The sequence below is a fragment of the Populus euphratica genome, unplaced genomic scaffold (assembly GCF_000495115.2).
Source record: "Populus euphratica unplaced genomic scaffold, PopEup_1.0 scaffold8.1, whole genome shotgun sequence".
NCBI classification, from domain to species: Eukaryota; Viridiplantae; Streptophyta; class Magnoliopsida; order Malpighiales; family Salicaceae; genus Populus; species Populus euphratica.
The window spans coordinates 2003491-2028270 of NW_011499855.1; the positions used below are offsets into that span (position 1 = coordinate 2003491).

Here is a 24780-nt window from a genome sequence, read left to right on the forward strand (position 1 = left end):
GAGAAATTAATAGCTAGTATCTTATTAGTTATGTTTTAAATTACCTTAAAGATAAAAATAGATAAAATCCTAAAGGCAAATATTCTTATTATTTTTTGTTGGAAATAAAGATAAAAGAAAGGAAAGGAAAGAAATAAAACTTATTATCCATAAATAATAATAATAATAATATCTGTTATTAATTATCCTCTTAGCACCATGAAATCTTTCCAAGCTCGATTTAGTGCAAGCTAATTATAATAAGAAACTGGCACGTGTAGAAAGAGATCAAAGACAAGTTGCATATAACTTATTTAATGCTTCCTTGAGGATAAGATTTAAACAGCCTTTTAAATCTTAGACGCTATAAACGGGAGTGCTGATATAGTTTTGATTCTTAAAATTTTTAATCTTATAAAATCTAAATAGACACGAGTATCGTTAATCAAATAATTTCTCGATCGCTTTTAAAAAATCGCTGTTCTAAAGACATATTATCACGATAATCATTAACTTCGGTGCAAACACAAGTCGTAAACTTTTCAAATTAAAGCAAACGACGTCAACAATACAATGCATAGCTTCTCAAGAACTGAAATGTGAGTTGGATGTGATGAAAAAGTGAAAGCTAACTAGCTAGCACCCATTATGTGTTTTGTCATGTAATGGATTTGAAACAAAATGTGGCTTTGGGAGGACGGAATTCTAGATCTGCAAGTAAACTCTCTAACCAAACATTGGCTATCGGATTCCAGAACAGTATAGATCAATATAATAGACATTTATAATAACGCCTCGAGAGGCTCCTGTCATGCTGGGGTCCTATTTTTATATTTCATTACCTACTCTTCTTTTGACCCCGCCATGTCCTTCCATGGTAATTTTGAAGAAGCACAGGGCATCTAATGATAAATTCGAACAAAAAGATCACTTTTTCATTGTCTGAACAATTTCGGTTCCATGCAGGGGCACTTTTGTCAACAGAAATAAAGTACAAGCCATACAAACACAAACACAAAGAGTTAACAAGCGTGTAGAAGCCGTCCACTCGAAGGGATGGACTAATGAATGGATAGGGATGTGAAATCCCGAGGGAAAGAAAGATGTGAAAAAGCAGTAATTTCTGTTCGGCAACCAAAAAAAAAAAAAAAACAGAAGAAAAAACAGTGATTTCTGCTCAAGAGGGCTATACCTTTTATGCCCTTAATTTGCTGTCCATGCATCCCTGTTTAACGTAAACAGAATAAAATATTGGAAGTCATCGAAAATGAAAATGAATATCCTTGTCGATTTATGGTAGTATTTTGTGTGTTTGAAATAATTTTTATGGCATGGATATAGATAATGGGGCTGGAAGGCTAGCAGACATTTTCTATAACCTTATTCTCTCATCTTTATTTCATAGATTCTTCATTTGTTAGTGTGTCCATGAGTAACTCGCTCTTGTTACCTTCTTTTTCCACTAGCAGTACTCGAGCCGTTTCTTCTTGTTGTACTTTTGTTGTCTCTACTTCTTCTCGTTGTGTAATTTCTTGTGTGCATAAACTTGGTGGAAACACTTGAGAGAGTCAAACCTTCAATGGTGGTTCTTGATTTTCTTCTACTATTTGTTCTGAGTTGAGAAATTTGTAAGGACTCTCTTGTCAAACTTGATTTTCTGGCTAGAATCTTTGTTGGATGTTGGAGTTTGTGTTTTAATACAAGCTGAATTTCGAATCTTTGTATGTTCTGGTCCGTTTGTTTTTCCAGGTGTTGTTTTTGGTTGGTAGTTAACTGGATAAAAACCATTTAAGCTCTGTTTTAGATTAGAAACTCAAGAATCTTGAGGATTCTTTGATTCTTTCTTGAGGGTGTATGTGTGAATTACTTTTCTTGTTTAATATCTGGTCCTCTTGTAGCATTCAAAATCTGAACTTCGTAGCTGTTTTGACGGATAAGATCGCATCTTTTCCTGAAACACACATCTCCTTTCCGAGTTCCACTTCTCTGTAATTGAATTTGGAGTTTGGTGAAGTTCTCTAAATATTCTTCTTCGTTTAACCGTGCCTCTTCTTGGCCTCATAGGTGAAGTTCGCTAACTATTCTTCTTCGTTTAACCGTGCCTCTTCTTGGTCTTTTAAGTTTGGATTTCTTTTGATGTTGGGTTCTACTAGACAGTCTCTGTAGACTTGACAGTAGCTTCCTTTCTTTCTCTCTCCCTTTATTTTTTTCTACACCTAGGGCTAGGCAATAAGTAAGACCCACTTAAACCTTGGTACTGTTTTTAGATATCCCGTGTTTGTTACTGCTTTGGATGAGTTTGCTTCATGTATTTGGGTTTGGTTTAAAGGTGGGTCATCTACTTTGGATGCTATGTTGCTGGATTGTATCAGTAATTTCCATGAACTGGTTCATTAATGGTGGAATTTTGGAGACCAAGGCCGGTTTGCTTGGTGATGGTGGCAAGATGTGGCTCAAATGCTTGGAGAAAGTTTCAGGGAATAGTTGCAAGATCCATCATCTCTACTACCAGTATATTGGTTCCAAGAGAATTAGAAAAACATGGTGGCGAAAGCTTTTGGTCGCGTGGATAGTTGGCTGGATCATTGTCTCTGTTTGGATCTTCTGGTACATGAGCTCACAAGCTTTTGAGAAGAGGAAAGAGACACTTGCAAGTATGTGTGATGAGAGGGCTAGAATGCTACAGGATCAGTTTAATGTGAGCATGAACCATGTGCAGGCCATGTCCATTTTAATCGCAACCTTTCATCATGGCAAAAACCCTTCCGCTATTGATCAGGTTAACTAGATCTCCTTTAACTCTTAGCAACTCTGATTACTCTGGTAGAAATTGCTAATTGTCTTAGAAGTGCTTAAATGCCTTGCTTCTTCTTTTGTTCAATAATGTCAAATTATTTACAAACCAGAGTCGATCATTGCTCCCGCTACCTCGATTTGATTAATCTAGTTTCTTATTCACGCAACTGCTTTTACTATGTTAAATAATCTCGGTGTGCAGTTTTGTTATTCTTAGTTTTTCCATGTTTGGAAATTAGTTCACGGTGTTAATTTCAGTGAATTTTTTGAGGTTTCCATTTCATGCTGTTAATGGCTCAGTTCCAGAACTAGATCTTGGGTACTTCTCGTCTATCATTGATATTATCCAGTTGAAGTATAAACTGATTTTCTAAATTTCAGAGGACTTTCGCGAGGTATACGGAGAGAACCGCTTTTGAGAGGCCCCTGACTAGTGGAGTAGCATACGCTGTAAGGGTGATCCACTCTGAGAGGGAACAATTTGAGAAGCAACAAGGCTGGACTATTAAGAGGATGGATACCTTTGAACAAAGTCCAGTTCAAAAGGATGACAATGTCGCCAAAGCATTGGAGCCATCCCCAGTTCAGGAAGAATATGCTCCTGTCATCTTTGCACAGGATACTGTCGCACATGTGGTTTCCCTTGATATGCTGTCAGGAACAGTAAGCCCGATTCTTTTTTTTATTTAAAAATTTCAGAAATGTTTTTTATCATCCAATTCCCTGGCTGCTCATTGATTTCGCTAAAATTATGCTAATGGGACACAATAAATTACCAAGAAAAAAAGACCTGGTGATAGCTTCCATTCATGTTTTTCCACTGGTCTCACAATTTTCGTTAGGCTATTCTTTTAATTCCTTGCCTGCTGCATTGCTGATTTAAATGTACTTATTGGTGAAGTTTTGTTTACATCCACATCAGGAAGACCGTGAAAACGTGTTGCGTGCTAGAGCATCTGGAAAGGGGGTTCTAACTGCTCCTTTCAGGTTACTCAAAACTAACCGTCTTGGAGTTATTTTGACATTTGCTGTCTACAAGACAGACCTCCCTTCTAATGCAATGTCAAATGAGAGGATTCAAGCAACTGACGGGTATGATTTAATTTATCTATATGTGAGAGGAAACATTTCTTAATTCATATTGTCCCGTTCTGTTGATGCTTGATCAAATAAAGGTGCATAATTGATGCGGAAACTAATTTTAATCCAGAAGCAAGGGCGAAGCTTGAAAATCTCAACTGTTTCCCTACATTGAGTCATTTGTATGGAAAGAAAAAATAATATTTGCAAATTTTCTGGTGTCAGGATTTTCCCAAAGTGATGCTTGAATATAAAGCATGAATATATAGAGTTGGCACTCTGATGAAAATTATAATTAATCAACAGCTCTTCTGATCTTCTCTTGACTCCAATCAGGTACCTTGGAGGAATCTTTGACATTGAGTCGCTTGTGGAAAAGCTACTTCAACAGCTTGCAAGCAAGCAAACTATCTTAGTGAATGTATATGATATTACTAATCAGTCTCACCCTATCAGCATGTATGGTTCCAATGTATCAGATGATGGGCTGGAACATGTCAGTGCCCTTAATTTTGGGGATCCTTTCAGAAAGCATGAGATGCGCTGCAGGTAATCAATAAACATCCATCTTTTGTTGAATGGCATGGGGTTCAACTTGTGTATGAAATAGCCATCTCTATTTGATTTACTATTCAATAGCATACCACAAGATATCACAAGTTCTTTTAATTCAATAAAAAAGATAGCCTTACAGTATATTGATATAGTGATATGGTTGGTCCAAATTTCCTTGTTTTGATGTGGTTATGCCATTATTAATCAAAAGAACGGAGAACAAAAATCACCAGTTGTCTCTAAATCAATGTTGTAATGCTTTTAAGTGTATATTAGTTGAGACAGTTGCATCAACTAGTTGTCTCTCTTAATGCAGATTCAAACAAAAACCACCATGGCCATGGTTAGCAATAACAACATCAATTGGCATCCTTGTGATTGCATTGCTTATTGGTTACATATTCCATGCAACTATGAATCGAATAGCCAAAGTTGAAGATGATTTCCATGAGATGATGGAGCTTAAAAAACGAGCTGAGGCAGCTGATGTTGCAAAATCTCAGGTATTTGGTATTTCTATTCTGCTCCTCTTTTCTTTAGGCTTGCAAGTTTATGTCATACAATGCTAAATAAATTTTAACTTTTTGTAGTTTCTTGCTACGGTTTCCCACGAGATCAGAACCCCAATGAATGGTGTCCTAGGTGAGTTTTGAAATTGTCCATTACTTGTCCCATATAAGGAACAGTGCAAAGTTCATGCAGCCATGACACAGCCTTTGTCCGTATTTCAGGAATGCTACATATGCTTATGGACACAGAACTAGACGCAACTCAGCAAGATTATGTTAGAACTGCACAAGACAGTGGAAAAGCACTAGTCTCACTTATAAATGAGGTCTTGGATCAAGCAAAGATTGAATCTGGTAAGATTGAGCTTGAGGCAATGCAGTTTGACCTGCGAGCAATTATGGATGAAGTATTGGCACTCTTTTCTGGCAAGGCTCATGAGAAAGGTGTTGAGGTAATGTGTGTTTCTCGAAATTTGTTGTTTGGTTTCCTTTGGACCTCACTTCTTGTCCTTGATCGTTCTTTACATGTTTCATTTTCATGATATAATTGGCGGGAAGAGCAGCTGGCAGTTTACGTGTCTGATGGTGTTCCTGAAATGCTAATCGGTGATCCAGGGAGGTTTCGGCAAATTATTACCAATCTCATGGGGAATTCAATCAAAGTAAGTGCCCAGTTATTTCTTCCTTCAAAATCTTTGGTTACAATTAAGGTTGAATCTCTGAATTGATAAGCAGCTACCAAAAACTGATTCAACTGAAAACTTGAGAACTTGCACAGAGATATAGGAGAAAACACAAGCCATGGTCTGTTGCCATGCAAAGCAATTTTTTTTGTGTTAAGGCTTGGACATATGTCTTCATGTTTTCAAGTTCTGGCAGCTGGATTAGCTAATGTTTTCTTGCTCAGTGATCCTGAAGAGATCTCTCTGTGCTTGCCGTGTGTTGGTTGAAATTAGGCCCCGTTGTGACATAAAAATTGTACCTTCCTTTTGAGGAAGAGTGGAATGAGGAATGTTGTGCCTTGTCTTTAGGCTTAATGGCCTCTCCTAAATCATGATTTTTCCCCTATCAACGAGAAGGATAAAGGAGTTGTTGACTGATGTTTTTTTTTCCTCTTTTTTTTTTGTTCTAGTTTACAAAGAGAGGGCACATCTTTCTCACTGTTCATCTTGTAGCGGAGGTAATGGACTCGATAGATGTTGAGACAGAATCATCATCACGAAACACCTTGAGTGGTTTGCCAGTTGCAGATAGATGCCGGAGTTGGGTAGGATTTAAGACTTTCAATCCAGAGGGATCAAGTCATACTCTCTTGCCATCCTCTTCTGACCTCATCAATCTAATAGTTTCAGTTGAGGATACAGGAGAAGGGATCCCTCTAGAAGCCCAACCTCGTGTTTTTACTCCTTTTATGCAGGTTGATCCCTCCATTTCCAGGAAATATGGAGGCACAGGCATTGGCCTAAGCATAAGCAAGTGTTTGGTTGGCCTCATGAATGGGGATATTGGCTTTGTTAGCATACCGGATATTGGGTCCACCTTCACGTTCACTGCTGTCTTTAGCAACGGTTGCTCCAATTCAAATGACTCCAAACTCCAGAAGCAGAGACTAAAAACCCAAACTAACACAATGTCTTCCAAATTTCAGGGCATGACTGCATTGGTTGTGGACCCCAAGCCTGTTAGGGCCAAGGTCTCAAGATATCAGATCCAACGACTAGGAATACGTGTTGAATTAGTTTTGGATTTAAATCAAGGTTTATCTAGCATAAGCAATGAAAATAAAGTTGTCAATATGGTCTTTATTGAACAGGAAGTTTGGGATAAGGATTCGAGCATTTCAGCTCTCTTCGTCAACAAGTTACAAAAAATTGACTTGGGGGTTTCTCCAAAACTGTTCCTCTTGGGAAATTCTCTTAGTTCTTCAAGAACAAACACTGCAACTTCTGGTGTTTATACCCCAAGTGTCATAACCAAGCCCCTCAAGGCAAGTATGCTGGCTGATTCTTTACAACGAGCAATGGGTGGGAATAAGGGGAATCCTTGCAATGGAGAGCACCCTAGTTTGTCTCTTCGCAAACTCCTTGTTGGAAGAAAAATGCTTATTGTAGATGACAATAATGTGAACCTCATGGTAGCTGCTGGTGCTTTGAAGAAGTATGGAGCTGATGTTGTCTGTGCAGATAGTGGCCAAAAGGCGATCAAATTGCTTAAGCCACCTCACAAATTTGATGCATGCTTCATGGATATCCAAATGCCTGAAATGGACGGGTATGTGATGCTTCACACCTTTAAGATTTTAATGTTGGATTTTTTCAAGTTCGTGGTTAACTTTTGAAACCCACAGCAATAGGAAAACTACTAATTTTGAAATATATATTTATAGGCTGCCTAGTTTGTGATGGCAGCTGTTTGTGCTGGATGTGCTAATCCAGATGCATTCTTTTCTGTCCATTGATTTTATTTGGATTTATTAATTCATAGATAGATTTTTTGCTAATTTTAAAAACAATGTCTTTTTCCCCCAGGTTTGAAGCTACAAGGAGAATTCGGGATATGGAGTCAAATTGGCATATACCGATACTGGCAATGACTGCAGATGTGATCCAGGCTACATACGAGGAATGCCAGAGATGTGGGATGGATGGATATGTTTCCAAGCCGTTTGAAGCTGAACAACTCTATCAGGAAGTTTCACGATTTTTGCAGCCAACTTCCAGTGCGAATTTGTAGAGTGCTTATTTTGAAGGCTACTCATGACATGAGCTCAAGCACCTATTCTCCAGGGCTTGAAGGGGTTGAGAGTTTTCTCGAACAGTGAGTTCTCCGTTCCCCTAAAATGATTGTTGATTTTCATAGTCTCTGCGATGAAGGTTTTTCTTACAAAATTCCTGCTCGTTATTTTTTTTTTTCAAAACCTGCAGCACACCTTTCTCAATTGTTCCTCAGATGTTCGACTCTAAACGTCAAATTACTTTGCTACCTCACAAGCTTGTGGACTTCCTGATCCGCTTGATGTTTCTCCGAAAAAAAAAATCGTTTTGTTGCGGAGAGTGTAAATAGAAGCCATGATTGATTGGTTGGGCTCTAGTTCATTGATTGTTTTACGGGCTGCATAATGAAAGCTGATTCCCTTTTCCTTGTAAAGTTGATCTCATTTCCTAGCTGTCATAAGTGGTTAGGGACGGGGGTTTATTGGTAGAGACACAACTCTTAGAATAGGACGTTGGATTCAATTCTTACTTTCCAGTGGATGGAGAAATCCAGATTCCCGAGTGTATCATAGAAAATACGGAATTGCATTCTCCTTCATGTGAAGTAATAAATCAGTGAGAAGCCGAAGAGATCTCTCTTTCTTTGAGGGTGGCCGCCCGTGCCTCGGATACAAGATTCTCTCGGAAGAAGGAAAGATAGCTTCTTGGTAGCAAAGGAGAGGATGCTTCATGTATATTATCTCTTTAATGACGATGTTGATGTGTACCATACTAGGTTACTTTGTTAGATGTTTCTAACAGTACCAGAAGGTTGTACTGCTAAGAATTGATGTAACTTATACAGTGACTGTGTAAAAAATTTGAGTAATCGCAAGATTCTTGTCTGTTCATCACATTTGACTCGCGGCATTATTGTTTCAGAGAACGTTCATTACGCCCCATGACTGTGTTCTTTGCGGGTGAAGCGCTTTTTATCAGTACTCGAAACGGCCCTTCGCAGTTCAGTTGTCAAAAGTGATAGATGCTGTTGTCCTAAAGCTTTATTCCTTCTGCTTCTGACAAATCAAGTTAGACATCAAGTCAGAAAACAGCATATATTATCTACTCTCTTTTTTTCCTGCATACAAAAAAGATGTACAGGGAAGGGTATGGAATAGATGGAGAAAGCCCATGTAGATATGTAGCTTACAGTAAATTTTCAAACCGTAGAAAGTGGAAAAACGAGGTGTGGCCTTCAACCTCCAGAGCTTGGAGGTTGAGTTTTCTACTAAACGTATTAAGCGTGAGCTTTGTGCGCAAAACAATTATTCATAAATGAGAGAGAGCTTTCGCTCATCACGACCGTCGATATGTCCGAGTGGTTAAGGAGACAGACTTGAAATCTGTTGGGCTTCGCCCGCGCAGGTTCGAACCCTGCTGTCGACGGCTTATAATCCTTTTCAACTGCTTTCACTGCCAGATAGCATTATTACATGCAGAATATACAAATTTATGGCATGCAATACCATTCAAACTAGAAATAATAATAATAATTAAATGACAATAATATGAGGTTGAATTCAATAAAGCATGACTCATGAAATAACCTGCAAAACAAAAAAAATTAAAATTAAAACAACTTATGAAAAAAAAAAAGTACAGAGTTTAAAATTTAATTAAAAAAAATTGAGTAATGCAAACAAATAAATTTAATAAAGAAACTTTTAAAAAACTGGTGTAGCTTTACCAACCACCTATCATAATAACTAAAAATAAAAGTTTAAAAGCAAATTATTCCATGTAAAATAATAAAATTATAAAAAATTAAGGATAAAAATCAGATTTTCAAAGGAAACACTTGATAAAAAATACAAAGTTAAAAAAAAAATTAGTGAAAAAATATAAGTTAACTTGGATTAATTTTTTCATTTAATATTTGAGATGACTCATCACGCGTTGACGCGTATAATTATTTTGAAATAATATTTAATAAAACATGTTTAACAATTAATAATTTAATGGTAAATTATAAAATAAAAAAATTAATTTAAAAAAATCAACTCAAGTTATTCAACTAACTTGTAATTTGAGATATGAGGTAGAGATAATCTAACAAAAAAAATAAAACGAATCATGAAGCTCAATGCCTAATAAATTTACTGTCAAATTGTGAAAAAAAAAATTAGAAAGGACTTTAAAAAATATCAAACTCAAATTGGGTTTGTCGCCGAAACTAATGGGCCGAATCATGAGACTAAGATTATCTTGTAAAAGAAAAACATGAAAAAATTACAAAGAAAATTTTCAAATCATAGAAAAAATAAAATTAAAACAATAAGGACTAGACCATTAAACCATGCATAACAATAATTGAAAGAAACTAATTTAAGATTAAATTGAAAAAAAAATGATAAAAAAAAGAGCAATTAAAAAAATAAGTATCAAAATTGAAAACCAAATAAAATTAAATTAAACTTACAGGAATTAAAAAAAAACCCAGATTTAATAAAAGAATTATAATAAGATTAAATAATAAGAAATAAAAATAAAAATAAAATAAACTTAAAGATGTGTAAAATCTAAAATAATAAAAAAAATAACGATCAAACCAAAAACAAATATAAACTAGAATATACAATTGAATTTTTTAAAGCTTTACACAAATATCAAAGTTTAGAAAAGAGTAAATAAATAGAGGAGAAAAAAGACTAATCGTTATCGAACCGCCGCTTAAATAACAGAATATGCTATTTTAACATTTACGTTGCCACCTTCCTCATTGGATGGGTAGGCGATTGATTTTTTTTTGCCATTGTAACGCCTTTATGTATTACCAAGATAACACTAGGGCGCAAACCAGGGCTTGGCCTAGCGGTGGAAGGGGTTTGTGTCCTTCCATGGCACCTGGGCTCGAGTCCTGGCGTGCACGCCTGTCATCCCCGCGGTGTCTTACATGCCTACTGGGTTTGCAGGGTATTCAGTGGGCCGTGAAGATTAGTCGTAGTGCGCGCAAGCTGACCCGGACACCCCACGTAAAAAAAAAAAAAAAAAGATAACGCTAGGGCAATGCCATATCTATGCGTGTGTGGCACACGTAGCCTATCATATTAATCTATTAATATTGCAATAAATGAAAATTACTAAAAAAAGTTATAAGCGCAAGTGGATATTACGAAAAAACAATGATGGAAATATGAAAATATTCTCCCAGGACAGCCTTTGATTTCCAAAGTTAAAGGATAAATATAAAATTTTACTATATATAAAATATGCAAAGAAAAAAAACTCATGCTATAAAGGCCAATTTTTATCAGACTTGGAGGGTACAGACATTATTTAACTATATAAATCAATTTGTAAAGACATAAAAATCCCTTGACCAAAGATCCTTTGTTAAGTGCAACAAAGGGTAAAATGATCAATATACCGTCTGAATCCACAGTGTTTTCCCTCTCAACATTAAATAACTGAATTTAGTTTTTTCTTTTGTAATTTTCCAGAAAGTGGGCTAGGCTTAACCCTCCATGTAAGGCTTTTGGAGGCCCAACCCAGCTACAATTGGGCTTTAAAGTCTTCCTACAACGTTCGCCCAAAACAATATAATAATAAAAAAAGTAATTGAAAAAAAAAGCCGTGTTAAAGAGATGAGAATAAAATAAATTTCTACGGTCGTAAAAATCCCCTGGATTTTCTCACTCTCCAACCCCAAATCCTAACCGTTGGATGATGAAATAAAAGCAAAACTAAGCCTTCTCTTCCTTCCTGTCCCTCTCTGTCTCTCTCTCCGTGAAACGAAGCTGAAGAAATAAAAAAAAGGAGGAAACAAGATTAAATTAAAAAGGGGTTGAGATGGATCCAGACACAGTAGCGAAGGCATTTGTTGAGCACTACTACAACATGTTCGATTCGAATAGAGCTGGGTTGGCGAATCTGTATCAAGACGCTTCCATGCTGACTTTTGAAGGTCAAAAGACTCAGGGATCCCAGAACATTGTAGCTAAACTAACTGCTCTTCCTTTTCATCAGTGCAAACATCACATCACTACCGTTGATTGCCAGCCTTCTGGTCCTGCTGGTGGTATGCTTGTTTTTGTCTCCGGTAATCTCCAGCTCGCCGGCGAACAGCACGCTCTCAAGTTCAGCCAGGTATTTCCGTTTTTTCTTTACGTTTTGTCTTGTGGTGTATGTGGACTGATCTGTGGTTAATTGATTGATGTTTGCGGATTCGATTCTCGATCTGATTGAACTAGTTGTTACTGATAGGTATTTTATTCTTTTTTTATGATTTCGTTATGTTTTGGATTTTTTTTGGAAATAAAGAATGTCTGTGTTTTGTATTGCTAGATCTAGGGTTTATTTGTGCGTGCCTCGTTGAGATTTCCAGTTATATTATTATCTGATTTGTAGCTAATTTATGCACGTCTAGAGCTTTATGGCATTACAAGTGCATGAAATAGCAGTGACATGAAGCAATTTTCTGGTTCAGGTGATTTTTCAATGTTTATGCGGATTTGAATTGTTTTTTTCCTCTGTTTTCAGTGGCTGCGCAAGGGTTTTTTCTATATGAGATGCTTAGAAACTTATATTGAAAACTTGGTTGGTGCTCGACCTCCTAGAACATTATAGGTGATTACTTGTTTCATTTCCATGGTGGTTTGCTTGTTGTAAATTAAGCATGCGCTGCCAAAGTGGAGTGAGAAAGAAGTGATTCAGTAATGCTGAAAAAGTATGCCCTGAGCATTGGATGATGCTTTAGATGATCAAATCTCTTAGATAAGGAAACTTTAACGTCGGAGCTGGGGCTTAAAAATGAAACCCCAACTCTGTGTTCTGTCGAGTTTCTTCATTATGATTCCTGTTGAAATCAATTTGATGAATGTTTGGCTAGCTCAATACACATGCATATGCTTAACCGGTAGAGGATGAGTTCTCTTGTTAGTTGTCTGGGTCATCTAATCATGTGTATGTTGGCACGTATCAAATTGGTCCTCTGAATTCTTCAAGCAGGTACTCTTGAAGTCTAGCGTTCTGCCAGCCATGACAATGTGGCACTGATTTGTTTTTTGTTTGGTCCTTTTTCTAGTACCATCTAAGCACTTGGTGTATAATGTATTGTTCTATGTGATCTTTGGTTCGTTTATTGTGGTGTCTTCATTTATTTCTTTACCGTGCTGTTCTGAGACTGAAAGGTTAATATTGTCCGTTTAGTCTCTAACTGAAATTTCCCCTCGTGCTTTCTGCTCTCAGATGTTCCATTTGATGCCAACGCCACAGGGAAGCTATTATGTGTACAATGACATATTCAGGTTGAACTATGCTTGAAGACAAGAACGGCCAAGCAAAATCTTATATGGTTATAATGTTCAGGGATTGGACCTCTTTCGTTATATCCGTTCAGTTCAAAACATTTTAAATGAAGACGGGGATTTTTTGTTTGGGTTATGTTTAATGTTTCATTCCAGCACGTCTTCTTGGTGTTCCCGAAGTTCATAGATTGCTATGTTGTGGTTGGCTGAGTTGGTAAAGATTTGGTGGTTTAATGTTTAAAGATTTTGGTTTTGGAGTTTTCAAAACATTTTGCTTGAGTCGAATTCCATGTCATGCGTTCAATGTTTCAGGTCTTGCTTTGAAGTTGAACTGCAGATGCTTGCTATTAAACCATCCATCATCACTCAATTATGCGCGTTGTATCTGCATTAAATGACTTGTGTAATGCCACTGTTTTTATGTTTAATTGTTACGGTGGCTGGCTAGGCACCACACGATGGTAGTCGTCGTGCAGATGATTTTCTCACTAATTAGTCATCTATGAGGAGTTCACTGCGCTGTTGAAGTTTGTGGCTGGCATGAGGCATTGTTCTTTTAATCATTTCTTTACAGAAAGGGAACCTGTATGTCGTTTGCGTAAAAGTTAGAACACTCAATCTTGATTATTTACGTTATCCAGTTTCTCTCAAATGGAAACTTGAAGGCTCAAAAAGCAGTGGACCTTGCTCGCAGTTCAAACGCAGTAAGAAGACGTATTTGACATGGTTCTCTTGCAAAACATCAACCTATAAAAGCAATTAAACATGGTTTTCTCTTCCTATAAATGCCTTGTTTATACCTGGATGCTAAACACTGAATTACAATAATGCATCATATAGACATTTAGTGGTAATAGTTTTTTTTAATTTAAAAAAATATATTAAAATAATTTTTTTATATTTTTTATTTTTAACATCAATATATTAAAACTATATAAAAAAATATTATTTTAATCCAAAAACATCTTTGAAAAATAAAAATAGCTAGAAGCAGAATCACTACCAAACACCTACTTAGCGGGTACCCTTCATTGGTTTGCCATCAAACGCACTTGAAATGTAGGAAATGCTACTCAATGTTGGAACCTAAATCGATATGTGGAAGCTCTGGAATTTTTAAAGGAGGAACTTTGACAGGAACCACTTCTGACTGCTGATTTTCTGAATCTTGACCGTTGGCACGGGAACGTTTCAGCATCCCAGCTAACATACTCCCAAAGGATTTAAACGGGTGGCTCAACCCATCTTTAACTTGCAAAATGATGGACACCTGAGATACCTGCCAGGCAACAGTGAGGACAATCATTGCTGAAAGAAGGCACTGCGTAACAAAATTCTGCCTCCTCAGTTTTCTAAGCTCTTTAGCTATCTCTTCAGCGGCTGTATTTTCAATGCTGTTCTCATGTCTTGACAACACTTCACCAATTGCAGGAGAATTTACCTCCTCCTCCTCCTCCGCTCCAGGTGATATATCAGATTGCTCAAGTCTAGCATCATTCCCTTTTAGTGATTCCAACTGTTCATACAAACGAGGCCAGCTACGTTAATTGACAGCGAGACATGTATTTTGAACAAATCATTCGATAGAAGCTAATCAATCAATCAAAACATGAAGTGTTTATTGAAAGTCAATCACACAAAAAAAATGGTTTGAATGTTCCTTGGAGTTTTTCTCTCTCTCATATACCTCGGAAAGCAATTTGGAGAGGAGAAGTTGATCGTTATCATCCTGGAGGAAACCATCATCACCAGAGGATTCTTTGTTTCTTTTCTCTGCTAAGAGCTTCTTGATAGCCTGATCAATGAGCTCCAGATTTTTGGCTGGTTCCATGATTAGGTTACGCAATGATATTGATGAGAGAAGAATTGATGGAACCAAACAAGTCAAGAAAACGAAATGAAATGTAGTTGAACATTCTTACTGGCGAGCTTATCTTTTTTTAGAGGAAGCCACGTGGCCTTACACGATAATCGTGGCTCAAAATCACAACTTCCCATAGCGCACGCTGTCTGTTGCATTTTGACATTTGAGAGTGATATTGGAGAGCGAGCAATGGTTGTTTTTGAAGTTTTTTTTGAAATATTTTAAAATAATATTTTTTTTATTTTTCTAAAATTATTTTTAATATTAATATTTTAAAATAATTTAAAAATATAAAAAAATTAAATTTAAATTAAAAAATTAAATTTAAAATTTCATGAAACACCCAATTAGCAAGAACCAGGGCGAGGGCGGCGACGTCGACAAATTTCCACTCTCTCTCTACACCCTTCACATTTTCCATTTTAGTCCTTCAAGTTTGAACTTTTTTATTCGAAATAAATAAAAATGTATCGATCGTCTTCATCGTGCTCATTTTTTATCGATGAAAAAGTAGCTATGAGCTCATAAGCTAACCCTAAAAAAAAAAAAAAAACAAGAGTACTGTAAGCGCGATGCCTTCAACAAATATTTATAGGGGTTGACGTGATAATTTCTCTATTTCTAGTGCCGTTGGTAGCCATGTGCATAATCTCTATTCTAGCCAAAAAGAAAAGGCTCCACGCATAGTGAACCAAGGAAAAGACTTTGATACCAGGAATCCCAGCATGGGCATGCATGCATAAGAGGATTGACTACTATCCATACTAAAGAGTATATTAGCTTCCAAGAGAATAAAGAAACTACTACAACTTCTTCATGTACCATTTACGGCACTTACAAGAAGCATTTACACAATCAATATGAGATATATACCAGTCATAGTCTAATATCACTAGAGACTATTGTGAATGCAAGCCATTATACACAACAACTGAATCCAGAATTATCCAAGGCAAACTTAAGATCGGTCAAACTGGGGTGAAGATTGGTTAGTGCAATTGGATGTCAGAAGTTGCTTCTACTGGAAACGGTACAGATCATCATTTTCCATCTCATTTGCATCAGCCAGAGAAGTAGACGCTGCTGCTTCACTAGTACCGAGTTCATCCTGCAAGAATGGTAGAAGAATTCACAGGTTTGGCCAAAAGAAAATTAGCGTGCTCAGCACAGAAACACTAAAATCGCACAGTGATTCTCTTGGGATAATCCTGGGGCAATAATAGCAGGAGAAAGTATCTTGTTAAACTTTTGAGGTTGATTCAAGATAAAATGGCAGGAACTCTCAATTAATCCTCCCACCTTCAAACCTGACTTTCTATTTCCAACTGTGTAATTAGGCCAACATTAGTATTTTCAAACACCATGACATTGAGTTCACCATACTTTACATGCATGAAAAAAAATTACATAATTTTTTCTTCTTGTTAATTCCATCGAATTACTTGGTAAAAAAAATAAAATCCATTCTATTGCACAATCAACAGACGCTCAGAGGTAAAAGGCTTAAAAAACACATTAACCAGTTGCATTAGAAAGCATGAATGTTCAAATTCCATGTCAATACAAATTTTTCTGATGTATTTACCTTAGCTTGGCGGTATCGTTGCAGCATCCGGCGATATTGCTGACGTGCATCTGGAGAATCAACCATCGATAGCACACGAGAGAAAGCCTCATCAATAGTTCCATCCACTTTCTGTTTGCGGAACATCTTGAGAATATCATCATCTTCCCTTTCATCAATGGACTCCATCTCATTCCGGAAACCTCGCAAACCAATTCCTTTGCGTCGCCACCGCAGCACTACCTTATCTAGAATTCCAACAGCCCAACATATTACCTTATAGTTCTTCCTAACCCGATAGCCTCTCACATGAGCCTGCCAAAAGACCAAAAGGTGCTTAATCAAGGATACTCAACCCCTCAAAATGAATGTATGTAATATACTTAATGGTTTGTTGATTGTGCTACTTGATAAATGAATACACAAGTGTCTAGATAATGAAATGCTGAAGCACAAAACAAATCATGATTTTAATACATCTCACTATTTTGAGAAAATACAGATGAAATTAGATCTATGGTGAAAAGATATAGCACCTGTATCTTCACAACTTTCTGTCTAAGTTCTAGAAAATCCTTGCGACCTTTCCATCCTCGATATTTCTTCTGAATGGATAATGCAGCCGAATTGATATCCTGGGAGTTACGAAAGGCCAGCTTTGACATAGCCGAGAGCCCTTGAATGTCACCGGCACTGATACCATACTCATCTAAAATAGAAGCTTCTATCTCTTGTCGCTTTCTGAAAGAATGTGCACGGAAAGCAGATTGTATTCGGGCAGCTGCCTGAGCCGCATTCCGGACTGCAGCCAAGGTATCTTTAAGTGAAACCTGATCTTCATTGGCAGCAAAGCTCACCTTTGAGATGCTATCTACAGCTCTCTCAGCTTCAATCTCAGCAGAGCCTTTAGAAAGCTCACTTTCCTCGAGTCTAAGAGATGAAAGATGACTAGTTAGTGCCACTTCTGAAAGATAACCAGCAAGTCCCTTGTGCCCACCACTGGCAGCAATGGATGCTGCGGTTTTGCCAATTGGATCTTTTGAACTAGGATCAGTCACAGCCCCAGCTGATGCACCAGAAGCTAAAAGGGCAGCAACCATTTTTTCCCTGTTACAGAAAATAATGACCACCATTCAAAAACTAGTAGCAAATAAAACCAATTTATTATGAGATCTACTACATTCCAAGTCATAACCCAAAAACACCCCTAATCGTCTTCCGTTTCAGTTCATTTGGTTAATTGGCGAGTTAGAAGATAATTCTGCCACTGAATCCTTCAAGCTTTCTCTCAAAACTAGTCAATTCTATCTTCTCATCTCCTATACACGTACTCAAAATTGCAAGTCTGGGTTGAATGTATCAACATTCAACATGGATATTCTTCCCTTGCAATATAAGTTGTAAGCCTCTTCTTTTGGAAGATAAACAATCTCTATAGCTGAAATCAGTATACAAAATATATGAAAACATACCAGGTTATAATTTTACCTTCCAAAACGAGCAGCCCAGTGGAGAGCGGTCCACCCATTAATGTCACGGAAATTTATACTGACTCCATGACTGAGAATTGGGCTTAAGGCCCACTCAAAACCTAACCCAGCAACCATGTGTATGATCCCTTGCTCTTTTTTGGACAATGAACATCCAGGATGGTCATGTTCTTCCTGAGACTTGGAGGAAAGCCACTGCCGCAGCTTGTCTTTTAGTAGTTGTTGCAGAAGCCAATCAACTGTCGTGGATGAAGTTCCACTGCCAACTAAAAGAGCCTCTATGATATAACCCCATGAATCATCATCAGCCTTCAATTTTTGAAGTAGATGAATTCCCGTTTCTATGTTGTCTCCTCTCTGCAAAGAAGAATCAGACAGAAGCATCTGCACAAATCTGACAAGTAACAATAGCTCTTCTGGACTCTTACTAGCTTCTGTTTGGGAAAAGTTACAGTGAGCACAGCTACTATCCTCAGCTCGGTAATCAAAGTCTCTGATCTCACTGCAGGACTCCCGATTGCCAGAAGTAATGCAGAGAGTGACCTTTCCAGGCTGGTGGGGAGGAGCTTCGCAACGAATAACGCCTTCTTGAATGATTTGAAGAGGAACTTCAGTGTCACCAAACATGCATGTCCATGATGATTCTGATGGGTCACAGAGAAACGATCCAACAATGATGACCTGCATTGAGACTCAGGACTTGAAATTTTGGACTCTATTTCTTATTTCAGAACTAAAAAGAAAAACATCTCAAAGCAATGCATAAGATAACTAATTTAAGAATATTCTCAAACAACAACAGATGCAAACTGGAAATGTTCCAAAAATAATCCTGAGGAATGAGTCATCAGAAGGACAGAAGTTCATTTGGTGCATCAGGAAGGTTTATGAGATAACTGTTTAGTTTGCAAGCAAAGTGGTAGTTTGAAGAATGTTCACCAAAACATCTAGTTATCTAAAGGATGATAAGCTACCAGTAACTAGTCTTATCTGGTTTTCACAATGGTACCAGTAAGCACCAGGGTTGGATGGTAGGTCGCTGTCCATGAAATTTTGAATTACTCTTTGCCTAGAGAGGGAGAGGGGGAGAAGGAGAGGGTGCAGGAATCCATCACTTGAGATTGGGAAGCATGAGATGATTCTGTGTCCTTTGCTGATTTTATACGTGCATTGCATCAGGATCATCTAATACACTTTATATTCGAGTACTTCAGTGTCCTGGAACAGAGTCATGTTTTCCTAATTTCTTAAATACTATCTTCAATGAATTCAGCATAAGATGATTCTGTGTCCTGTGCTCATTTTATAAATGTCTGGCATCAGGATCATCTAATACATGCTATATTCAAGTACTTCAGTGTCCAATATACAGTCATGTTTTCCTGATTTCTTAAAAACTGTCTTCAATGAAGTCAGGAACCAATTTAGCAGAATCATAAAACTAGGGATAAAGCTACAAGGGAAAGTTTTTCCTCTGTTTTGTTCAATCCTGATCAAGAATGAGGATGGTGGCAAATAGTTGGCCAGGCAGCAAAAAACTAGTCAAATCTTGCATGAGATGGATGCATCGGTGAAAGCATAATTCCGAAAGAAAAGAATGAACACATCCAGACAGGAGTGAGGAAAATTATGCTATCAACTTAGAATTATATCACTGCACTGAAGGGGCAGCCTTTTTTCAAATGCTGTAAATTAATGAGTTCATACATTCTTCAAACCACACAACAGTTCAATTCTTAGAATAATACTGCCATCTCAATGAATGAATAACGAGAAATGTAGTGAAGAGCATAACAGTTCATAGAATTTGATGAGTTGTACCTTTGTAGCCTCTGTAGCATAACCCCATTCTGGAGATATTTCACGGATACTAAACTTCTGCTGCTGTGCAACTGTCAAACTTGAATCTGCCTCAATGGGTATTCCAAGATGGCCTTGGTCATAAAGCATTGCATAGCAGTCAGCATTGTTTTCATGTGTTTCTATAACGGAAGAATATGTTGGAGTTTCGAAACCTTCAAATTCTTGAGGCAGCAACAAAGAAGCTGGCAATATGAAAAAAATATTAAAGCTTGATAAAAGTTCACTACATGTTGAAAATTAAAATGTGAATGACTATTGATATCTTTTCAACACAACATTATTCATTGAAAGGATCCTCAAGGCCATAAGATATCATACAGTTTCCAACATTGGTTTCAGCAAAATTTATCCAAAGAGAATTTTCTTGCTCTTGAGCTGTTTCCATCATTAAAGAAGACTTGGGCTTTTCCTGTTGAAAAAATATGAATGTCCATAACCAGTATAAACAACTAAGAGGATATCAAAGATGTAACAGAAAGACAAGTCATTTACAGTCTCCATGTATTTAACCTGGTACTCAATGCCTGATGAAGTCTCATAGGATTCGAACACTTCATTCCAAGAAAGGTCTTCTTTACTTCCATCTGTATAATATTGAGAATATGATTGCTGGTACGCGCCACTATCACCTAGAAACCATAATGTCATTAGTAGCTTTTTCTTGATTCCTTTCATATTGTGTTCTATTTATATATCAATGAAGAAAGGAAGAATGGAAGGCAGATACATGAACACAACTAAGCAGATCCACTAGTTAAATATTAAAGCATCAATCCAAGAGTAAGTACGCGGTAACATTAGCTAGGAATGACTGAGGAATCTCTGAGAAGTGTTTCAAGGAAGTGGTAAACAAGAGATTACTTGGTGGTTACACCACAACTAAAATAAAAGGATCATATTGGACAAAATCTGGTCCTTGGGAGATGGATATCCTCTCCCTCTATGATCAAAAGATCACTTTTAATCCATTAATTCTTAAAGCCCTATACAAGTTAGTGCTCATGTTTCCAGAATAGCTAGTTGATGAGATAATATAAATTAGTTCCTAACCTATGATGATATTGGAAATTCTCTTCCCTTTCCAACTCAAGTATGATTCTAATAGAAGCACAACATATGCTGTAAGAAACACCAGCATCAGGCCCTCTTTCTCTCAATTAAATTGGGACATGTACAGAATCAGAAAGATGCATGTTGTACTCACCTTCTAATCACAACTCTCTTAACCCTGTCATTTATAGACCACAATACCAAAACAAATCCATTTGGAATTTATCCGTGAGGAAATTTTATTTTCCCTTATTTTGTTTTGAGGATTATGGTGAGAGAGCTTTACTCACAAACTGTCTGTCAAGTAAAACCTCTTCCAAAATCTTTGCACGCTTTTCTCTCAACAGGTAAGATTTGAACCAGAGATCTAACATGACCCACCCACTTATTACCACCTGAGCTAAGTCAGAGAAATTAACAAAACTGAATCGCAGAACAACAGTAATTGAATCACTGCACTCAAGAATTGGATACACACAAATTTTCTAAGCCAACAACACTTTGAAGAATTAATTAAGAAGCTAATGTTAAGCCAGAATTAGCAATAAAATAAAATAAAATGCTTAACAATACTAAACATGATGTAAGAATACATACGAAACAAATTAAATTAAATGCAGCCACGTGTAACGTGGCATCAATAAACTAGCAGAAGTAAAATGCCTTGTTTAAATTGAGTACAAGCACCAGATAAGGACACAACAAACCTGCATCCTGAAGTGGTGCAAGATTGCTTCTCTCTAGTTGCTTTCCAGAAAGTCCACCATAACATTGGTAATCAACAATAAACTGTGATCCACGATGTAAATTCTTAGATTGATCCTCCTTGGAGATGTGGTTTGTGTATTCCAGAATTTTTGAATCATTTGTGGCTCCCTCCACACCACCAAATGAGCCGATTTCTTTGATGTTGTCCTCGTTCAAACTCAACTGCTCCTCCAGCCTTCGCAAACATTGAGTAACATTGTTATTAGCAAAACTAGTAAGCTCTGCAGCACTATCCACCCCATTGTCCTTGATGTCTAATCCCGAGTTAACTTCTACAGATGCTGGACTGGACAAACTCTGATGTTGTTCATATACGCCACTAGTTGCAGAGGATGAACCTTGAGTTTGACTAGTATTACTGCTGGGACTATAAGAGAATCCGGGTGATAGCTGTGCAGCAGATCCAGGAGAGGGTTTTCCCTGTAGACATAAATGTGACAAGTGACATTAATTTGCAACTTATAGCAGGCTAAGCAACATTTCATCAAAAATCGTTTGCTGCTAAGCTAAAGGATTGACAAGCACCTCAATGGAATGACAGAGCGGTCAATCCAACCCATAAAACAGAAATAATAAGGATCACGACTGAAAATTACAAAGAACTTAAACACATTCAAACATAAAATATCACAGAATTTGATAATTTACAGAGGTCATAACAACTCACCTCAGAAATCTCTCTATAATGAACAAGCACAATGTGCTCAAATGCCCTGCCAAGAAAGTAATATTTCAGCACATGTGACCCAACACTTTATCATCCACTTTTCTTGCTCATAAAATGGGAGTGAGTAAAATGGCCATGATTCTATGGATAATTTTAGGTTAGCTTTTCTATATCTTGCGTAAAACTTATGTTTCCACTTGCTCGAAAGATATCATGAATATGAGGTATTCTCTATGATCATAGCACATCATGAAAGGGAAAAAATAGTTATAGAAGAGTAGAGAGTTTACTCACGGGTCCAGCATCCAATAGCTGCGTCTCTGAAAATTTGGGTTTTGCTCACCATGTGCATAATAACAATTTATAGTCTCAACATTTCCAACCTAATCATGCCAGAAAAATGTCAATACACAGAAAAATGCCAGAAATACGAACCTTAGAATAAACACTAAATGCATGAAATGGAAACACGTTTCACTAACTAAACCACAAAACCTATCCGAAAGTCATTTCATGTTCTAGAACACCGTTGAAATGCATATTACTCCTTCTAAATTGATACATCTAGCAGCTAATACTATAAATGAGATCCATGATCATATCTTAAAAAAATTTCCAAAGGAACCTCTACCGCACGCGAGATGACAATCACACGAATAAATGAATAGTGATGTACGTGCAAAAGATTTGAAGGTGTGAAACAATAACCTTGAGCCTTTCATGTGCTTCCCCGACAGTTCTTCCATCCTTCTTCTTGCGCCAACTATGACCATCTCTTCTAAAGAACCTAAGAATCCTCTTATTAAATAGAAACAAAGATCCACCTGTTCAACACTTCCACACTGTAAGTAACTAATTAGCGGTAATCCAATCTTCATTACATATAAGAAAACCTTAATTACTTACTGGTTGGCTTTTGAAGTGGTTCCTTTGTGAACTGATACTTATCATGATTTTGTAATATAAAAAGCACTTCTGCTGGTTTCAGCCACCGCGTTTGTGCTTCTTCAAACAGACTATTAATATCATACCCTGATTGAATTCCAGATTTTCAGTAAAATAATATAAAATCTGTTCTTCATCATCATCATAAGAGCATAATCACAGCAATTCATCTTTAATTAAAAAAAAAAACTTACCTGATTGCAACATGATGGAATTAACTTCTCGAAGAAAAAACAGCTAACTGGAAGAATTGCAGGGAGCCAAAAAAAAATACAGAAATCACAACACCCTCTACCCGATTATGTGAAGTGGAGACTCTAATTGCAGAGAACATGAAATGAAAGTCTCTAACTAGGAAAACTGCACTTACGGTCCGGATTTATCAATCCTTGACCCATTTTCTAAGCTTAAACCGGAGACGCCGATTGACGAGAGGGAGGGGGAGGGTTGAGAATTTTTCACTAAGCCGTGCAGTTATTGAGGTTTTTAAGACGAGGAGACAATACGAGTTCGTGTAAGAGAAAGAAGGAAATTATCCAATGTTTAGATCATAGCTGAAACTACTTTGACCTCTTAGCAAAAAGGGAGTAGGTTACTGGTATATGCTGCTCGGTTATTTTGTTTTTATACTAAATTATCCCTGATTTTATACGAAATAACTCATTTGTCCCTGGATGAGCCACTAATCAGCAATTTGACTTGAGAAAGATGGGGATTGTTACGACGGCCTGCCAAGTATAATATTCTCGTACCTGTATTCTTAATTATTAAGTATGTATTTGTTAACGTGGTATGGTATATTTTTTAAAAGTATTTTTTAATTTAAATTATATTTTTAAATTATTTAAATTTCTTACATTATCATATTAAATTGATAGAAATATGTTTTTAAAAAATAATTTAATATTTTTTAAAGTGATAAATAATTTAAAAACATATTCAATTGTTATCGTTGTGTGAGATACAGAATAGTGAGGGCAAAGAGGTGGTGCAGTTGACTTGTTCATCAAAGTCTACTCTGAAATCTGAGTGGTGGCGTCGTTTAACAGCCTTGGAGCTCTTTCACCGGTGCCAACAAAAGGTTGGTGCAATTTATTACCGCTGGCTTAATTCAAGGGTGTATTGTTTATTTTACTCGTTTCCAAATTTTAAAAATCATGGATGGAAGTGCTGGGAAATTGGTGGGGGTATTGACAAATCACAAAAGCTTATTTAAAGTGAGCTCATGATTTTTTAAAGCATATGTAAGAAGCACAAACACGTGGTGTAGGGCATTTTCCAGCTCGTGGAAGAATGTTCATATCAGTGCAAGACTCGTGCATAATGCAGATAATTGTTGACCGTTAAATAAAGGCATTTTAGCTTATGCGTGGTGGGCGAGCCTATCTGCAATCTGCGCCCTGACATCATTCTATAAAATCCGAATCGTAGTTTTCAGATTCAGTTTAGTGACTGGTACGGTTCAAGATGCAGATTTAGATTTTAACAGGTTATTGGATTTAAACAGGATATCAATTACCAATATTAATTTTTTTAAAATAAAAATAATATTATTTTAATAAAAAATAAAAAATTATAAATTATAATTAATTATTGATCACGTTTTAGATAGTTATTGGATTAACTAGTCAAGTTAACCAAGTTTTTTTTT

At 36.8% G+C, this 24780-nt stretch overlaps 4 protein-coding genes and 1 non-coding gene across 6 annotated transcripts; 3 read left to right on the plus strand and 2 right to left on the minus strand.

Annotated features, from left to right (window-relative positions):
* The first annotated feature begins 1184 nt into the window (after positions 1 to 1184).
* On the plus strand, positions 1185 to 8528 carry LOC105123021 (histidine kinase 3-like). 2 transcript variants are annotated; one of them, XM_011022462.1, is made up of 12 exons: positions 1189 to 1607; positions 2309 to 2758; positions 3157 to 3438; positions 3698 to 3867; positions 4192 to 4404; positions 4727 to 4913; positions 5001 to 5052; positions 5142 to 5371; positions 5483 to 5581; positions 6052 to 7190; positions 7448 to 7736; positions 7844 to 8528. In XM_011022462.1, the coding sequence occupies exons 2-11, from the start codon at positions 2327 to 2329 to the stop codon at positions 7650 to 7652; spliced, it is 3009 nt and encodes a 1002-aa protein (XP_011020764.1). In that variant the 5' UTR covers positions 1189 to 1607; positions 2309 to 2326; the 3' UTR covers positions 7653 to 7736; positions 7844 to 8528. The 2 variants fall into 2 exon arrangements, with proteins under 2 accessions (XP_011020763.1, XP_011020764.1); XM_011022461.1 differs by having other exon boundaries at positions 1185 to 2758.
* A 448-nt stretch (positions 8529 to 8976) lies between these two features.
* TRNAS-UGA (transfer RNA serine (anticodon UGA)) lies at positions 8977 to 9058 on the plus strand. The gene has a single exon. It is a non-coding gene; the product is annotated as a tRNA-Ser (tRNA).
* Positions 9059 to 11355: 2297 nt separating this feature from the next.
* On the plus strand, positions 11356 to 13254 carry LOC105123022 (nuclear transport factor 2-like). Its single transcript, XM_011022463.1, has 2 exons — positions 11356 to 11758; positions 12860 to 13254. Exons 1-2 carry the CDS (start codon positions 11462 to 11464, stop codon positions 12932 to 12934), a joined length of 372 nt encoding a protein of 123 aa, XP_011020765.1. The 5' UTR covers positions 11356 to 11461; the 3' UTR covers positions 12935 to 13254.
* Positions 13255 to 13799: 545 nt separating this feature from the next.
* LOC105123023 (uncharacterized) lies at positions 13800 to 14832 on the minus strand. The gene is made up of 2 exons (XM_011022464.1): positions 14606 to 14832; positions 13800 to 14434 (listed from the first exon to the last, which is right to left on the minus strand). Exons 1-2 carry the CDS (start codon positions 14747 to 14749, stop codon positions 13988 to 13990), a joined length of 591 nt encoding a protein of 196 aa, XP_011020766.1. The 5' UTR covers positions 14750 to 14832; the 3' UTR covers positions 13800 to 13987.
* Positions 14833 to 15494: 662 nt separating this feature from the next.
* Positions 15495 to 23678, minus strand: LOC105123024 (Calmodulin-binding transcription activator protein with CG-1 and Ankyrin domain). The gene is made up of 13 exons (XM_011022466.1): positions 23324 to 23678; positions 23091 to 23216; positions 22893 to 23008; positions 22479 to 22567; positions 22185 to 22230; positions 21457 to 21937; positions 20210 to 20328; positions 20018 to 20108; positions 19658 to 19881; positions 17835 to 18517; positions 16883 to 17453; positions 16368 to 16661; positions 15495 to 15890 (listed from the first exon to the last, which is right to left on the minus strand). The coding sequence occupies exons 1-13, from the start codon at positions 23334 to 23336 to the stop codon at positions 15801 to 15803; spliced, it is 2943 nt and encodes a 980-aa protein (XP_011020768.1). The 5' UTR covers positions 23337 to 23678; the 3' UTR covers positions 15495 to 15800.
* Positions 23679 to 24780: the final 1102 nt, after the last annotated feature.

Bases quoted from the DNA above. Each gene is read 5' to 3' on its own strand.
- LOC105123021 (XM_011022461.1), top strand. From the start codon at position 2,273: ATGAGTTTGCTTCATGTATTTGGGTTTGGTTTAAAGGTGGGTCATCTA. The intron at 2,759-3,156 runs GTTAACTAGATC...TCTAAATTTCAG, and splicing joins ACCCTTCCGCTATTGATCAG to AGGACTTTCGCGAGGTATAC. The intron at 7,191-7,447 runs GTATGTGATGCT...TTTTTCCCCCAG, and splicing joins CAAATGCCTGAAATGGACGG to GTTTGAAGCTACAAGGAGAA.
- LOC105123022 (XM_011022463.1), top strand. From the start codon at position 11,462: ATGGATCCAGACACAGTAGCGAAGGCATTTGTTGAGCACTACTACAAC. The intron at 11,759-12,859 runs GTATTTCCGTTT...TTCTGCTCTCAG, and splicing joins ACGCTCTCAAGTTCAGCCAG to ATGTTCCATTTGATGCCAAC.
- LOC105123023 (XM_011022464.1), bottom strand. From the start codon at position 14,749: ATGGAACCAGCCAAAAATCTGGAGCTCATTGATCAGGCTATCAAGAAG. The intron at 14,435-14,605 runs GTATATGAGAGA...TTGTATGAACAG, and splicing joins TCTCCAAATTGCTTTCCGAG to TTGGAATCACTAAAAGGGAA.
- LOC105123024 (XM_011022466.1), bottom strand. The intron at 21,938-22,184 runs GTGAGTTGTTAT...TTATGTCTACAG, and splicing joins ATTATAGAGAGATTTCTGAG to GGAAAACCCTCTCCTGGATC. The intron at 18,518-19,657 runs GTACAACTCATC...GTCTCAATGCAG, and splicing joins ATGCTACAGAGGCTACAAAG to GTCATCATTGTTGGATCGTT.